The sequence below is a fragment of the Camponotus floridanus genome, unplaced genomic scaffold (assembly GCF_003227725.1).
Source record: "Camponotus floridanus strain SB8 unplaced genomic scaffold, Cflo_v7.5 scaffold4, whole genome shotgun sequence".
Classification (NCBI taxonomy): Eukaryota; Metazoa; Arthropoda; class Insecta; order Hymenoptera; family Formicidae; genus Camponotus; species Camponotus floridanus.
The window spans coordinates 2,916,984-2,936,178 of record NW_020229547.1 but is presented as its reverse complement, the minus strand read 5'-3'; the positions used below and the strand labels follow the sequence as shown (position 1 = coordinate 2,936,178).

Here is a 19,195-nt window from a genome sequence, read left to right as displayed (position 1 = left end):
GATGCGCGCGCGATTCTCGCGTACATACCTCTGCGTCGACCTGTGCTGCGAGAGCGGTGAAAAAAGCGCGGCGAGGACACCCGTAGGGTGGACCCGGTGCGATGCGTGCTCCGTGCCCGCGCGAAACATGCACATTGTACCTCGCGTTTGTTGTTTATCCGCGCGACGAGATTCCGCCGAGTCTGCCGAGAAGTGATCTCCCGCGCGAGCATACCCGCGGTAGCGGGAGCGCACAGTGAATTTCCACCTACCAGCGACCGGCCCGTTAAGGCTCGCTTCATTTTTTGGTCGCCGATAAAAGACGACGAGCATCGAGAAGGAGAAGAAAGACGCAGACACGTAGAAAAATTGCGCGAGGGGGCAGGAGAGCCCGAGTGTATGTGGAGAAAGAGAACGAGAAAGTAAGAGAGAGAAAGAGAGAAAGCAGGAGAAGGAGAGAGAGACAGTGAGACAGTGTACGAAACAGAGGGAGCGCGAACGCGAACGGAAGAGAAACAGAGAGAGAGAGAGAGAGAGAGAGGTGGCGACGGTGAGCGTATGTGTACGTAAAAGACGGAGAGAGAGAGAGAGAGAGAGAGAGAGAGAGAGAGAGAGAGAGAGAGAGAGAGAGAGAGAGAGAGAGAAAGAGAGCTTTTGTGGTGTAAGGGTCGATTATACGCCGTCGACAGAGGCTCGACCGCGAGGGAAGGAACTGTTACTGGTGATACTCGTTGACCGCGAGGGTGCGCGAGGAGGTGACGGAGGCGAAGCTTCTAGCGGTGGCGGACTGAATGTGACCGCACGCGGCGCGAACGTTCGCTGCGTTACTTGTCGCGCGGGGAACGCGTTATGTATTTACGTAGAACATTGCGTAACGTACAGGGGGCCGGCTAAGTGTGTTTGAAGGAAAAAAAAACGCGGGCGCGCGCGACACAAGACTCCTCGCTCTCTCGTTCGATCCTCGCCGCCGATCTTTCCGCGGCTTCGAGGAGAGAGAGACAGAGACGGACAGAAGGAGAGAGAGAGAGAGAGTGAGAGAGGGACGGACGAGCGCGTCCCCCCGTCCCCTCCCCCCCCGGGACGGGACGGAACGGTACGTGAACGGTGAGTGCGGGCTGTGACTGTACCGGCGCGAGTTTCGCGCGTGCATACGCAGCAGGAATCTCCAAGCAACCCGGCCGCCGCCGACGCGATCGAAGGTTTTCGGGGGAGCCGGATAGAGGAGAGAGAGCTTGACGAGAGACGCCAGTGCACCAGGCTCTCGCGGGACCCGCCGGGGGACGAGTGTCTCGGGAGAGACGCCATCCGCATCCCGGTCGTGCCCGTCTCGTCGCGCTTCCGCGACGAAACTACGTAGGAGATAGGGACACAGGACGTTCTCTCAGATGGAAATTGGTACGAATGGAGTGAGACGGTGAGGGAGAGAGAGAGAGAGAGTGAAAGAGAGACGGGGGATAGTCCGCACGCGGCCACGACGTTCGAAACGCTTGTTCGACGCCAATTTTTTTTCCACGTATGCGCAAGGTCGTGTCGACAACTCTTGCAGCTGGGGGGTCGATCGTGCATCTCTTTCTCGTAGAGCTCTAACGCGAGTTTATAATTTATTTTTGTAACGTGCACCTCTCTCTTTCTCTCTCTTTCTCGAGTGGCCGCTCGCGCGTCTCATTTGTTCTCCGCTTTAACGCGATCAATTTTCGCTTTCGTTTTCGAACACGCGAGTTGTATCGCCGTCTAACGATCTCTTCTTGGACGATATAGCTCCCGAAGTTTCCCATGAATCGTATTTGTTTTCAATTATGAATGAGCCCTGAGAGGCATAAAGTAGTTATTCGAGATACTTGGATATTTTTGAGTGCTAAACGTCAATTTTGTCAGATTATTGCACACTAAAAAAGTTATTGTATATATTAAGCGTTTATAATTTCTAAAATGTCACGTATATATGTATGTATGTATGTGTGTAATATATATATATATATATATATATATATATATATATATCTTATATTCAATGTTTCATAATCATGACTGAGACACTGGAAAAAATGATTCAATCATATGGTGCCATTCAAATTCCCTTTGTTTATATTTGCATATATTTTTAAGTGAACAAACCTGTATGTATAATTGAGAAATATTTTGTACAAGTGTTACGATAGAAATGAAGGAAGTGAAACAGAAAGAAAGGTCTTAAAATTGCATTAACTCAGATTAATTTAGGTTATGTAGAAAGTCTCTGCATTCTCAGCATTCCTTCTAGATCAAAATAATTAAATAATAAAGATCAGATAAATTATTTATTAGATAATTAAAGAATAAAATCACTAATCAAAAAGAAAGAGCTTTTCACTCTACTAAGGTATGTTGGATTTTTGAGACCTTGCATTTTATACAATTTTCACATATTACTTTCTTTCATTTGTATCACAGAATATTCTTTAATTGCACATAAATTAATTTACTTAGAAATATATAAATAAACTAAAAAAAAAAGGATTGTTTCTCGGGTGACTCCATATGATTTCAAATATTTCAAATGCCATAATTATGAAATATATTAGATATAAGATATATAAGACACATATGACATGTTTATTTTTCAAGTGTGTGTTTTAGAAATTATAAGCAATAAGTGATAAAAATAAACCTTTTGATCTGTGAACAATAATCTGTTCGAAATTACTATTGATAGTATTCAAAAATATAGGTATCTTGCTATTTTATGTTAATGATATTTATTCAGAATTATTTTATTATATAGATATAAATATATTTTGTAGGATATACAAAATGTAGATTTATATTTTAAGTATCTATATAGTTTAGATATCTTTTATAAATTTATTTTATAGGAAATAAATGTAACTTTAAGTTTTCAATAATATATATTTAAGACATAGCATATCACAAAATTATTAGTTTCAAGCATATGAAAATCTTGTTAAAATTGATAAATATAAATCAAACATAAAAACATTAGCATGTATCATGTATCAAAAATAATAATAAATATATAACGTTCATATAATACTATTTTCATAAGAAAAATTATGTTTAATTCTACTAGTGAGACAAAAAAACACAATATGTGTGTTTTTAGTACATAAATATTGTTGCCATTAATTCACATATTATTTTGCAATTTTTTATTTATGTATTTATAGATAACTTTTAAACAGAAAATTTACTATTGCACATATAAATCAAACTTTAAAATAAATTGTGTTTAATAAATACATTTTTCATTAAAAATGCATGTCTCAATATTTCATAATAATTTGCACATCAGATACAGTGAAAATAAAGAAGATTGATTTATTAGTATTGTCTTTATTTTTAGCACTTCCAATGTGATTTGCAATGAAACGTATTCGTGGATTAGACGACGTAGCATCACCACCAGCAAGGCACTCAACGGTGAGTGCGGGAAGCGGCTTAGGTGGTGGAGGAGGTAGCTTAGAATATCATACAAGCAGTGGGATAGGTGTTGTTGTACCTGGTCAAGCAGTTAGATCTGTTGCTTCGAAAGAAATGCCAGGAAGTATACAATTTGGTACTGCCCAAGCTCAACAGCAATATACCGGTGCAATTGTTGTGCCAACGGCAGCACCATCCCCCATCAAAGTAAGTGACTATAACAACTGTGTATATAACAATAAAGAGTAGATAAAGTATTGTAATAAATACTATACATAAATGTTATATTTAGCAGACGAGTGGTTCTGCGGGAGGACTTAGTTCTACATGTAGCAGTAGCAACATAAATACTAGTGGTGGTTTGAATAGCGGACTAAGTACTGGCAATAGTCATACCATGACTTCCCAACAACCTACATCAGGATCGCAAAATCAAGTACATACGCAACAACAATCGACAATAAGGCATAAGGTTTGCATTTCCAAGTTTTTCTTAAAATGAATAGAAAAAATAGAAATCTTTATTAAATATTAGGAGGTTATTATAAGAAAATTATAAAGAAAAAATAATTGTAATTGTAATTATATAGACGCATACTGGTAATGTAACACCACTGGCTTCCACTCCACCTGGGTCCAATCAAGGAGGAGGAGGAGGAGGATCTCAATTCCAGAGATTAAAAGTGGAAGATGCATTATCTTACCTAGATCAAGTTAAATATAAATTCAGTGATCAACCACAGGTGAATAACTAAAAATTTGTTGCATATTTAATGCATTAGTTAATAAAAAAGAAAATGCTAGTAAACTAGTATGCTTTTCTCATCATTAAATTATTATGCTTTTACATATCATTTTTCAGTTGATTTGATTTTTCTAGCTGCTAGCTTTTTAGTATACTTTTAAACAAATGTGATAGTTGCAAAAAGTATTTTGTGAATCATGTTCAAAAATAAATATATTTAATGTGCATTATTTTAATATAAATATTTTTATTTATAGGTGTACAATGATTTTTTGGATATTATGAAGGAATTTAAATCTCAAAGTATAGATACTCCGGGCGTTATAACCCGAGTGAGTCATCTATTTAAAGGACATCCCGAACTTATTGTTGGTTTCAACACATTTCTCCCACCAGGCTATAAAATAGAGGTACAAGCAAACGAACAAGGATATGCCTTCCAAGTATCTGTCAGTATACCAAGTCCAACAGCAACGCACACGGCTACATTATCTCAACATTGTACAGTCAATGTAGGTTCACCTCCTGTGGCTAGTCCACCTACGCAACCTGCAAAAGCACCCCCAGTTTTACAAATAATGCATGGGTAAGTATTTTGCCAAATATATGTTAGTAATATAAATGTAACCAGAGAATATTTTTGGAAATTGAAATTTATGAAAAAAAGCTACATGTTTGTGATTACAATGATTTTTTTAGGTCGGGCAATATACATCATACTTTAGCAAACAGTATTACAACCAATAGTTTAACTGTTCACGCGCCTTCACCACCGCCGGTACCAGTGTATAATAATTCACATGTTAGTACTGCACAAGCGCAAGCTGTAAGTCAAGCTTTAAGTCAAGCAGATGGTGTATCAACTGGTGGACAAACGCAGCAAAGTCAGCCAGTAGAATTCAACCATGCAATAAATTATGTCAATAAAATTAAGGTAAGAGATTATAATAGAGATTACAAAATAAAATGATAGGAAGCAATATACTCGTAATTTTGAATTATTTCTAGAATCGTTTCCAAGGTCAACCAGACAAATATAAACGTTTCTTAGAGATATTGCATACTTATCAAAAAGAACAGAGAAATTTAAAGGAATCTGGACACATGGGAGGTACAAGTTCTGGCGCCACAAGTGGAGGAAAACATTTAACAGAAGCGGAAGTATACAGTCAAGTGGCTAAATTATTCGAAAATCAAGAAGACTTACTTGCTGAATTTGGACAATTTTTGCCAGATGCTACTAATCAGCAAAGTTCGTTGGTGAGTCCTATTTACACAATAGGACAAATGAATAATTTTAAATTTTGGATGAAAAATATTGCAATCTGTTTAAAGAATCTAAAATTATATCTGTTACAAATAAACTTTTAAGTGAGTAATTGTAAGACAGTAATATTATTTAATATCTTAAAATCTTAGCACAGATGAAAAAAGATAATATTTATAAAATATAATCTTTACTATTTTAAATTTTTACTTCATTTCTATTTGTTTCAAACCTATATCTTCTCTTCATTTGAATTTTTAAAAATTATGTATAAAAAAAAAGAGAATAAAACAATACTATCTGGATTTTGATCCTTTTTTAATTATTAAAAAGTTTTTTTTTCATTATATAAAACAAGTTCTGATTGGTATTAGTCTGCTATGTTTCAGACTAACAAAACAACATCGATTAACGATCATACGGCAATTGTTAAAAAACCAATTGGACTCAAAACACCTTACAACAATTCTGGAACTATTTCGAGAGATCTTCGAGAATCTGGTAGTACGGCCGGATTGGAACGCGATAACCGAGATCATAGAGAACGGGAACGAGAACGAGATAGATCAAACGTACGAGACATCAATAGCGGTCAGAAATTTGGGCATAATACCGGACAGTTGAAGAGAAGTCCATCATTCTCAACTTCGGCAACAGCCGGAAATTCTCATCACGTACAATACGGCAGTGGCGGGCCACCACCTTTAAAGAAACCTAAAGTTGCTTCGATGCGCGATGTTACTATAGCAGAAGCTGGCAAATATGGTACCTTAAATGACTATGCATTCTTTGACAAGGTGAGCAACATTTTAAATATTTATGTCTTGTAAATTTTAATTTTCTTTAAGAGAGAACAAGCTTTTTTAAATAAATTTATAATAAATTATAATATTTCTTTTTCAGGTTCGAAAGTCACTCAGATCGCAAGATGTTTATGAAAATTTCCTTCGCTGCCTTGTGCTTTTTAATCAAGAAATAGTATCGAAATCGGAACTTGTTTTGTTGGTGACTCCGTTCCTTGGCCGTTATCCGGAACTCCTACGTTGGTTCAAAGATTTCCTCGGTTATCTACCCGCTGATTCGTCCGCCACAACAACGACAAACTCTGGTAACGCAGTAGGAGTCGAGACTTTCCCAAACAGTGTCGTACGGAGTCATCAGGAACGGCCGCAAAATGATTTAGCGATAGAAATCGATTATGCAGCGTGCAAACGATTAGGGGCATCGTATTGCGCATTGCCAAAGTCGTACATTCAACCAAAATGCGGTGGTAGAACGCAATTATGTAAGGAAGTTCTCAACGATACATGGGTTTCATTTCCAACTTGGTCAGAGGATAGCACATTTGTAACATCAAGGTAAATTATGAGTTTTATCTAAAAATTGAGTACTTCTCCAATAATAATTAAATATAATTTACGAAATGTATATTTATTCGTCTAGAAAAACTCAATACGAGGAATCCATATATCGTTGTGAGGATGAACGTTTTGAATTGGACGTCGTTATAGAAACCAACGCAGCAACAATTAGAGTCCTCGAAGGTGTTCATAAAAAAATGAATAGAATGAGTCAAGAAGAAGCGCAGAAATATAAGCTCGACGATTGTCTCGGTGGTTCTTCCCCGACGATTCATCAACGTGCGATAAAGAGGATATACGGCGACAAATCTCACGATATCATAGAAGGTCTCAAAAAGAATCCTCAAATAGCCGTGCCTATTGTTCTACGTCGGTTGAAGGCTAAAGAGGAAGAATGGCGAGAGGCACAAAAGGGTTTCAATAAAATCTGGAGAGAACAGAACGAAAAGTACTACTTAAAATCCTTGGATCACCAAGGAATTAACTTTAAACAAAATGATGTAAAAGCGTTGAGATCTAAAAGTTTATTCAATGAAATTGAAACGATATATGACGAGGTTGGTATACATTTGTTTTAATTTTATTTATTTCTATATTTCTGTTTAATTTTGTGATTATTAATGTATTAATATATTACACAGAGACACGAACAGGGTGATGATGGCAATGGTGATGGTCAGGGAAACCACGGCCCACATCTCATTCTACCATACAAAGACAAATCTGTATTAGACGATGCCGCTAATCTTTTAATTCATCATGTCAAACGGCAAACTGGTATCCATAAAGAAGACAAGCAACGGATAAAACTTTTATTAAAGCATTTCATACCTGATCTCTTTTTCCATACACGACAAGAGCTTAGTGATGACGAAAGAGATGAAGATGGTGAGTTTCTTTACAATATCTCTTTCTCATAAATAAAACTTTTCTAATTGAGACCACCGAAATCGATGTCGAATACATATGTGCTTCGTTTTCTGTTTGGTATAGATGAAAAGGAAGATATAAACGTGGCAACATGTAACAATTCCCAATCCGCGACAAGTACGTCATCGTTAAGTGGCCTGCAAGCTAATAGAAGTAAGGCATCCGTATCGCCAAATACGTCTTCCATCTCCGTCAGAACTGAAGCCGATATCAAAGTACCTATACACGCTCTCTCGAATGATCCCGAGGAAGCATATACACTTTTCATGGCTAGTAATAATTGGTACCTCTTTTTGAGGTTACATCACATACTCTGCGAGAGATTAACGAAAATGTACGACAGAGCAGTCGCTCTAGCCGAGGAGGAGTCAAAGTATAAGCAGCAGCGCAAAGAAAGTACAGCGATCGCTTTAAGATTAAAACCAAAAAGTAAGTTTATTATATACATAGCTAATCAATGTCCTTGCTTGTACAATCAATTGTCATATTAATTGCTTCTTTTCATCATTGTAGATGAAATTGAAATTGAGGATTATTATCCTGCCTTTCTGGATATGGTGAAAAATGTTCTCGATGGAAATATGGAAAGTACAGCGTACGAGGACACGTTACGAGAAATGTTTGGTATACATGCCTACATTGCCTTTACTCTTGATAAGATCGTAACTTATGCTGTGAGGCAAGTAAGTGAATTCTGTTAAATTTTCTTTTCTATGATTCTATTACAGAAAGAAAAAATGTTTAAAACTACATATATATATTTTTCTGATAGTTGCAGCACTTAGTCACAGACACTATATGCCAGCAATGCATGGAATTATTCCAAAGAGAGCAACGTCAACCTAAAGAAAGCAGCGGAGCTGGCGGATTGTGCGCCACGGCATACATGAGACTAAGTGCTGAATTATCATATCAACGAAAAGCGGAAAAGACAATGGTGGATGAAAATTGTTTCAAGATATATATAGTAAGTGTTTTTGAAATATTTGATTTAATGTATACTAGTGGCTTTAATGTAGCATTGTTATTGATTATATGTATAATTGTATGTAACTCTAATAAATTGATTTTTACGCATATAAAGCACGTATAGGATGTTTATAAGATATTTAATTAGATTTTATCAATCTATTTTATGAATTATTCTAATGAAATAAGTAAAACACACATTTAGTCAGATGTCTCAATAAAAATTAGATTTATCATTAATAATATGCTACATTGAATGCCCTACATATGTAATTGGACTCCAATCTCATCTTACACTTTGTGTTATTACAGTACAAGAAAGACTGTAAAATGACAGTCGAGTTGTTAGATACAGAGAGCGACGAAACGATGGATAGTGGCTGTAGAGAGAGAGAAAGGGAAGGCGTCACGGTCTCTGAAAAATGGTCGACGTACGTTGAGAGATTTTCTGCACCAGCTGGTCAAGCTAGCCCAAAAGACACTCCTGCCTTAACAGAGAATGAGCCGCCGACCAATCATCCTGTGAGTAGCGACCAGGCAGCAAGGGGGGGGAGGGGCAGAAAACGCAAGAACACTGACATTAGCAAGAAGGTATAGGATCCAAATACCTTTTCATAATCATTATCAACGTTCATTCGCGTAATAATTGACATCTGTGATTAGAACTGTTGTACGTTTCGTCGTTTTTATTTAACGTACAACAAGAGTATCCCCAAAGAATAAAAGTATGGTGGAGAAATTTTCTCTATCGAAAGTAAAATTTATTTGTGAAAAAGTTAAATAAAATATATTAGACTTTTTTTCGTGCAGAGCGACCTTCGTGTAAATTTTCGTCGGAATAGGAATACGGGAATTGTGAAAAATATACGGATACATATTACATTGCTGAATTATATTTACGCGAATGATTAGGACAATCGTATTAATTTCGTATAATCGCCATATCAATTATAAAATTTCTGTATATTCATCCAATGTTTTAACTAATTAAATACTCTTTTCATACGCGAAGAAGAACAATTCATACGCTTATTATATTTTATAATGATTGGAAATTTATAAGCGACTTATAAAATTCTTCGGCCGTAATCGTCTATGATAAAATTACATGAAATTTTCTGACTTGTCATAGCACTCTTTCAATCTTTTTTAAATATAAATTTTTGTCATTCAAGAGATTACTCTATATTATTTATGCAACATTCTAAATATGAAATCACAAATATATTAATATATCGTCTTTTGTTTCTTTTTGTTTCTTTAATTTATTTATGTTTTTTTTTATATAACATATGAATAAGGATGTTAGAAATATAAAAAAAATCATTGAGAAAATGAAAGAAACAATAAGACACAAATTATTGAATTAAAATGTTGTATTACGTCATAGACGTGATTTTATTCTTCTTTATTTTTCGTATTACATTTTTATTGACTTCTTGATATTTCGTGATAAAAAAAGCAAAGCAACTTCAATTTGTAATTGAAATTGCATTATATCTATTACTTCATTTTTGTGCTATTTAATAATATTTGAATATAATGTAAATTTTCGAAAAAAAAGAAGGGAGGATATTATTTTTCCTTCCATGTAAATTACTTCATATGTTTTTATCACTACAATAAAAACATTGACTTTTTTCAAATCTACTTGCGCAGTAGTGATGTTAATTGATTCAAAATTATGAAAATTTCATGTATATAATACTGTATTATACATACTGCATTTGTTTCATTCCCCATTATCCATTCATTTAACGGATGTTATCAACAATCAGTGTCGTTGTGAGATAATAGAGTGATGACCAATTGTAAAAAATATTGATATAAAAAATTGTATAAAACAGAAAGGGAGAACTGGCATATGTTTCATAAAGTCATCTTAGCAGTGCCATAATGAATGTAAAATAACAATTAAATGAACAATTTAGATGCCCTTCTTTAGATTGAACGTACATCGTCATTTAATCAATTACATATTTCACGAGAGGCAAATTTTATTGTACATATTTAGTATATTTGTAATATGTAATGATATAACACTTTATCTTTCTCTTTCTCTCTCTCTCTCTCTCTCTCTCAATTATATATATATATATATATATATATATATATATATATATATATATATACATACATACATATAAAGAATATTTTTTACAGTTTGCGAAAAATTAAAATTAACTATATGTACAATAGATAGGCATATAGTAGAACAGAAACATCTTGTAATAAAATGTGTTATACGTTTTTACTTAAAGTAAAAATGAAAATTTGAATGAAAAGATTAATCTCTATTTATTTGTCAAAAGCCAATTCTTTTTTTAGATTTATATTTAATCCTTTGTGACTTTTAACGAAATTACAAGGTTTACTTGAAATGCATATTCTTCCAAATCATCACAATGAGTAATTCTTATAAAAGTATTTTAAATAAAATAGTAAAAGGACGCACATTATGTGTATCTTTGATGAAGAGATAGCTTTTATATTTTATATATATATTTTATATATATATACATATTATTATTATTATTATTATTATTATTATTATTATTATATATTTTTACCGAGAATAAAAAAACGGTATAATGCTTTTAACCAATTTTATATCGACTGCTTTATTTCAGTTAACGAAATTCGTTAAGTGAACCAAAGCAGAAATACATAATGATTTAGAAACTAATCTGAGAACTTTATTCAAATTTTATAATTGTATTAATTTTCTAGCCAATTTAACAGACAAATGTATTTCGTCGGCAAACAATTCGTATAATTTTTCTTATAATTCATTTGGAATGTAATTTTTTATCACTCAACTCTGTTAAGATATGTGTATAATTGATAAACATTAGTAACATTATTAATAGTAAAGAAATTTTGCTTAAAATATCTGATACACACAAAACGTGTCTATTAAGAAATATTTCCTATTTATCTTTATTTTTTAAATAACAGTTATTTCTATTATTATGCATATCTACATTTACAAATGATACTATATGTACAAGAAAGCTCATCTTCCTTGAAACATGTAAACAAGATTAATTTAAATTAATATGTGCGTGCATCTAAAAGAAAAGGCATCTTTATATTTAGTAAATGGTTAAAAAATAATTCTTCGTACGAATACTAATTTCCATTGTAACACTTGGATTAGTCAATTCTTGAAAAGGGATTTCTTTCATTTTCTCTCTTTATCTGATATATTAGATATCTGATATTATATTAGATAAGGAACTATAGATATATACATAATATTAGATTCTCTATAGAAATTAATGGATTTTAAAAAATGTAAATACTTAACAAATTTGTACATACATTTTGATACACACACAATTTAAAATTACGATTGATAGTGAATCGCGAAACTTCATAAATTAACTCTTATTATTACGTAATTCAGAAATGCAACACATAGTGAAGCCTTTGGAAAGGAAACATGAATATATACATATAAGTATATCATTGACTTACCTGAACACATTACTTCCACGCCATTATTAGACATTATAATAATATTAATAATTACACTTTGTATCGTTTTTCTTTTCTTTTTACTTGGATTATCTAAGAGAACAAATGTCAAGGTTTTAATTGATCTCTTTCTTTCTTTTTTTCTTCTTTTATCAAATTCTGGAAGATGGGCAGTTAGACACTTACGGCGTAAAAACGAAAGCGATGCGCATAAAAGTCTCTTGTACAAAAATTAGGGTAATTGACGGAGAAACATCGAACATTACTGTACACCTTTTTAGGCTCTTTCTTCAGATAGATTGAAAGTGTTTTCTATAGAAAAAAAATCTCATATGACACATTGAAAGGATCTATGTGTTTGCTCCATACGAAGGCACAGCGCGTCATGCTACACATAACAAGGTTCCAAAGTATGTTACAGGATCAGCTGTAGTACGATGCACTATGCCCTTGTATGAAACAAGCGCTCGCATTGGTTTTACCTAACGAGTCTACGAGAGGTACGACAAGACTGTACTGTGGCGTGGAGCTGAGTGTGTTTTTTTAGCTTAACTGTTGCGTCCTTCATCAGACACACATGTATATATACATAATATACTTTGCTATGTACATAAATGATATATAGATAGTATAAAGCAGAGATACTATACGCATTGTACCATTATATGATGTATATAGAAAGTCAGTTGTAATTTTGCATCAATTCTGTAAGAATGTTTGATAAACGCGACAGTATAAAATATTAATATCCCGCAGTATTTTGTCATTTTACCAAAGGTTTCACATTCTTAGGTTCTTCTTTTTTATTTTAACTCTTGCGCTGGATTCGCAGGATATAATTTGTCGTTCGTGTTTCTTAATACCAATTTCTATGAGACTAACAAAGTCACTTTTCAGATTTATCTTTCTTGTCTTCTAATATCACACAACCGCTTTTATTTCGTATATTTTTCTTCAGAAGAATTCGTACAATATGATTAGTGACAGCATATAATATTTTCGATTTGTTTCTTCCTAATAATGATTTTTTTGCATAAATTATAGGCATATATTTTTTCAAATCAGACTACATACACTAAAGTTTCAATAGTATTCAGTTTATTTATATAATATATTCTTTTTATATTCTATATATATTCTTTTTATAAAATTCAACAAGACAAGATAACACAACATACACAGATAAAGATTGAATATTTAATGTACATAAATATACGAATCAAAAATATATAATAATTTACTTTAGCATTTTGGCACTTGTAATATATTTTCTAATTAAGATCATTATGCATTCATTATTTCATGTGGATAGATTTCCATAGGATTATGTATTACAAATTACATCTTTATTTTATTTTCTTATTTAAACAAAAATGTATTAAAAGCTTTCTCTCCCTTTCTTTCTCATTTGCATCTCTTTGAATGTGAACCTCTGTTCACAAATATTGTTGATTAAATAGGATTTATCGTCCTGGATTTTAAGTTAACCAATTATTTACTTGGCGCAAATTTTCATACAAGAAATCAGATATAAAAATTTCAGCCTAAAATTCTGAAATAATCCAAACTCAACATTTTTATTTTTGCAATATATAAAAGCATTTGATACGAAGGCGAGATGATAGAATTATATGCCTTATTAATTTTTTCTTTAAATAACTATGGACATTTAAATTTATATCGAACGCTATTATCAAGAAATGTTTGCGCGATATTCGATAATGGAATTCGTCTCTTAACGATTAATACTCTATTTCAATCAAGCTTGTACTAATATTTTATACATTTCTTCGCATTCTATTTTTTCGTAGCACTTTTCAAAAACGCGCACATTAATTGTCACTTACATTAATCATCCGATGTTTTCCAAGTTGAAGATAGTCGCGCAACGACTAAGAAAAATTCGCCTTTCAAGCGATATAAACGAACGCTCTCGAGACAACATATATACTTACGCAGCAAGAAAAAAAAGCGGAGACGCGCGAGGATGTCAAAAATCTTCACACGTGCGGCTTCGCGTGAAACAGCACCTTTCTCTCTTCGTACATCCATCTCTCTCGCCTTCCGCTCTCCCTCTTGCTTTACTTTTTTTTTCATTCTCGCACAGGGCGTTCATATCGACCGTCAACCCGTTCCTTATCACTCATTAAATTATACGAGATACGGGCGCACCGATCACAATGCGATGCTTATCTCGTCGATTGCGAGAAGCGGAATCTCTTAGCTTCTCTCTCCCTCCCTCTCTCTCTCTCTTCCTTTTATACGTCACTCGCGATAAGTAAATCCGTCGTACAAAATGGCGCTCGTCCAAGCCTCGACGAGATCGGGAAACACATAACGGGGAACTTGGAGGAGAAAGGCGGCGCTGCGCCGTCGTCGTCGTCGTCGTTCCTCCCCCACTCGTTCCAGTGACGTATGCGCAGCAATCTCGGCTCTCTCGCATCCGCGTAAACGAGTTCGACGCGCGCTTCCCCCAGGTCCCCGGACCCGCGCTCGATCGATATCCGCTATCAATACTCTGACCACACGAATGCCGGCCTATGACAGGAAACATGCAAATAAGAAATAAGAAAATGCCACTCTATTTCTCTTTTACGTTCCTTGCATATTATATTTTTACATGTTACATATTATAATTTGCACAATTTATAATATGATGTAAATAGGGAATAAATATGAATCGTGAATTAGAATTTTTTTTTAAATAAAAAATTCGTTACATCTCGAGTTGTAATAATAATGTTACGGAGATTTAGAAAAGAAGGCGAGTTTTTTTGAACAGAGATGATCAAAGTATGCACGCGCAATTTTAATTATTATCATCTAACATTATTTTGTGACTAGATCACTACATTTATTATTATATACTTTGCATCTTCAAAATAATTTTTTCTTTTTGGAATAATTTCTATAATAATCTTTGTATCTCTCTAAATTATATATAAAAATTCAAAATACATATAATACAAAATTCAACGATATTCTTGTTTAAATAATAATTTTTTATTATTCTTATTTTGTTGTAAATGAAGTTAAAATCGTTAAACATTGTAGTTGAATTATTTACATACAGACTGTTTCAGAAATAGATGACCAAATTTTAAGAGCATAAGTTATCATAAGGATGAAAAAAGTCATATGAACGTGGATCCAGAAATACTTTTTTCCAAACTACAAATATTTTTTACAACAGACTTTGGTAAAAATGTTTCATCAAGTTAATATGAATTTTTTCTATCCTTACGATAAGTAAAATATTCTCTTAAGTTTGATCATCTATTTCTGAAACATCCTGTATAAAGTTTTATTTAGCTTTAACTTCTGTTCATTTCTTACTTTTTTCATATTATGCTTATATTGTCGCGCATGCTGTTCATCGTTAAAAATAAACATCTCTTTTTTTGTCAGAGTATTCCAAACAATTAGTGTTTTAAGAATACAAACATCTTATTAAGAAATTGTAAATTTTATTTTGCGTTTATATATATATATATATATATATATATATATATATATATATATATATAATTCTAACAATAAGCGTTTCTTAAATCGCGATGTGTAATACCTTAAAAAGATTTACTTTATATTTAATTTTAGCTTAAAGTATTATTATTTAAAAATAACGTTGTATCTTATTTATTATAGATGGACGGAATTACTTGGAATTCCTTAGGCAGATCTTCGGCGGGACTAAAACCCATCTATCTTTATCGAAACATTAATTCTTATCGAAAACACGTTGCGAAATTAGTGAAGGAGAAATCTTTGCTTAACGCCAATCATCCAGAGAGAGTCACAGAGTAAGTATATACACCTAACGCATAGATTAATCTAAATGTTAACTAGATTTTATTCTCTATTTGTTGTAAATTTATTACAGATCAGTCGACGCTCCCGATATTATTAATTCCGACGAGACACAGTGTAGATTTAATCCCAACAGTTATACCATGTTTTTCATTGCTCACAAGGACAGATTCCTTTACAAGCAAAAGTCTATTAACCGTGCGAGAATGGTACGTTTGCAATTATTGAAATACTTTCTTTTAAAAGCGTTAATTATATATAACGTTTATATTTATACAATTAATAGTTAATTATAAACACACACACACACACACACACACACACACACACACACACACACACACATATATATATATATATATATATATATATATATATATACTGGATGTTAAAAAAGTCTGAACACAGTCGAATATCTCGATAAGGAAGAATTTTACGAGAAAGTGTTTCAAACAAAAGTTGTATGGCTTGAAGGGGGCCATAAGATGGTGTCATTGGTTTGATCTTGGAAAGTCGTTTGAAGGTCACGTGAAGATCACCCTCAATTTTTTAAATGGAACCACCTATTTTTTATTGCATATTCATGTAGCTTATCTCGAGAGCTTTCCAAAACATAATAAAATATTTCTTCATTGAGTACTTTTTGAGTTATGAGGGTTCAAGTAATTTCTTAATTTTACATAAACCATAAAATATCTAGTAAAATATTCATTTTTCGATTATTTTACCTTAATACTTTTATGTACAAAATAATAAGAGGAATCTATTGATGTAAAGAAAAAACAGTTGTTTTTAAGAAAAAATAATATAATTTGCAATTAACAATTACATATTTTTTTTAAAAAACAATTATGCGTTTTCGTTACACCAATTGATTCCTCTCATTATTTTGTACATAAAAGTATTAAGGTGAGATAATCGAAAAATGAATATTTTACAAGATATTTTATGGTTTATGTAAAATTAAGAAATGATTTGAAGCCTCATAACTCGGAAAGTACTTAATGAAAACTTAATTGTAGTGTGTTTTGGAAAGCTCTTGACGTGAGTTACCAGAATATTCAATAAAAAATAGGTGATTTTATTTAAAAAATTGAAGGTAACCTTCAAGTGACCTTCAAATAACTCTTCAAGGTCAAACCAATGGTACCATGTTATGTCCCTCTCGAAGCCATACAACTTTTGTCTGAAACACTTTCTAGTAACTCTTCCTTATCGAGATATTCGATCGTGTCCAGACTTTTTTAACACATAGTATATATGTGTGTATGTGTATGTATACACGTACATATACACAATGTTTGTATATAACGATGATTTATTTTTAATATGTCCACGTATTTTGGATATACATAGAGATCGAATTTAGATTAAATTTAGTAAAGAAAATCTATTTTTAACATTTTTTTTGTCTCGACAGTCTCATCCAGCCGTAACGAAGCGTATAGATTCGAAATTCCATCATTGGCATGCATCGTGGATATCGAAGAATTGCACGGACACTCAGCATCGATTGTGTCAGGATTGGCTGATGGGAAGATACGAGAACTTGATTCCCCATAGGACGCGAGTTGTAACGGATAACGATCAGACACGTTCCCCGTATCGGCAATACAATCGTTTCAAAGTAGAACGTCTGCAATCTGATCTATTGACTTCTGAGCAATGCGTCTAATTTTATTCAACGGAGAATTTCTTGCCACATGTAAAATTTTCAACGTCGTTACGGTCGATATAAATAATCTCGACTTATCAGCGAAAGTACTTTATTTGCAGCTGTTAATGCGTAACATTTGGAAATTTTTATTCGGAACAGAAATTTTTGAAATACGATTTTGTTTTTATGCAAAAAGCAAATGTGATTTTATTTTGTATAGACAAACAGCATTCGATATTCGAACAAAGTTTAGACTGGCCGACGATTAAAGAAATATTGATTTGAAGAGTGTAATTGGCCAATGAACCGTCCATTATATTAAACATGTTGCAGTTGATACTTGCGATTTTATATCTCCAATTAAATATTTGCATCTGTACATACTCGCAAATATCGAGAACATCATCGAGACACAAATCAAATTGAAATCATATCTGTATATGTCATGTATATACATATCATCATATATGTATATGTTATGTATATACATATAGATGCAAAATGTATTAATGTTCAAAATTCTATAACACATCTCTGTATTGATATTATAAAACAAGCTGAATTGATTAAACGTTGATTAATCTTGCGAATAGAATGCAATAAAAATAATTACAATTACAAAAAATGTTTAATGCAGTGAATTCAGTGCAATAGTATCAGATCATGCAGTGTATGCTATTATGTCGTTTTATATACATCGTATTTCTGTACAGTGAAGAATAAAATTCTTCATTACTTTCTTTATGTTAAAAAAAAAAAAAATATATATATATATATATATATATATATATTTTTACAATGCTCTATATATGCTGCAAATTATGTGCTATCGAGAAAGCACACGTAGTAAAAATTACGTGAAATTACGCGAGTAACTTTAATAACGATTATTTTCCTATAGCAATGTGTGTGCCCAGAAAATGATTTGTGCTCGTCGCGCGCAAATATCTTCATATAATCATTTACCACCATTTTAACCGAGCTCCAAGAACCAATAAAACAAAAGCGTGATCGAGACAGAAGTCGCATCCATAATTGATTGTTGATCGTTTATCTATACGTTTAGCTATACGTGATAGACGTGTGATTGTTTCATTCTCAAAGTAAAAATTACGCGACTAAGTTTAATAATGATTATTTTCCTGTAGCAACGCTGGTGCGTTCCATCGATAGGTGTAACAGAAATCTCACCCAGATATTCGCGGGATCACAAACGCAGATTTTTACAATGCTTTTTATAATGTGTAAATTATGTGTAAATTATGTGCTATCGAGAAATCGCGCTTTTATTGCATTTGTGATATTATATACTGGAAAACTGACATAACACAATTAGATGTGTACGATCGCGTTTAATAGGTCAATGACACCTTTCCAGCATAGCCTTTTATGCTATGTTGATTTCTATTATACTTGACTTTATCGCACTGCTCAGGAATATTACCTTTTACATCTTTATTGAAGAGCGAATCCAACATAAACTCTAAAGTTTTTATACATAAAGTTTTTTACACAAAGAAAGCAATAGAGAAAGAAGCAGTTTTTTCACTGTACAAAATACACACACACACACACACATA

General features: G+C 33.1%; 1 protein-coding gene across 5 annotated transcripts; it reads left to right on the top strand.

Moving 5' to 3' along the window:
• The first annotated feature begins 599 nt into the window (after positions 1-599).
• LOC105251775 (paired amphipathic helix protein Sin3a) lies at positions 600-18,345 on the top strand. 5 transcript variants are annotated; one of them, XM_011258786.2, is made up of 18 exons: positions 600-1,374; positions 3,320-3,603; positions 3,692-3,868; positions 3,987-4,139; positions 4,399-4,727; positions 4,841-5,075; positions 5,150-5,401; positions 5,783-6,205; positions 6,312-6,766; positions 6,852-7,326; positions 7,411-7,657; positions 7,763-8,128; positions 8,213-8,382; positions 8,472-8,666; positions 8,981-9,259; positions 15,797-15,951; positions 16,032-16,167; positions 17,379-18,345. In XM_011258786.2, the coding sequence occupies exons 2-18, from the start codon at positions 3,340-3,342 to the stop codon at positions 17,631-17,633; spliced, it is 4,566 nt and encodes a 1,521-aa protein (XP_011257088.2). In that variant the 5' UTR covers positions 600-1,374; positions 3,320-3,339; the 3' UTR covers positions 17,634-18,345. The 5 variants fall into 5 exon arrangements, with proteins under 5 accessions (XP_011257088.2, XP_011257091.2, XP_011257086.2 ...); XM_011258789.2 differs by having other exon boundaries at positions 3,689-3,868; positions 8,981-9,190; positions 17,379-18,344; XM_011258784.2 differs by having other exon boundaries at positions 3,689-3,868; positions 17,379-18,344.
• The last annotated feature ends 850 nt before the right edge of the window (positions 18,346-19,195 follow it).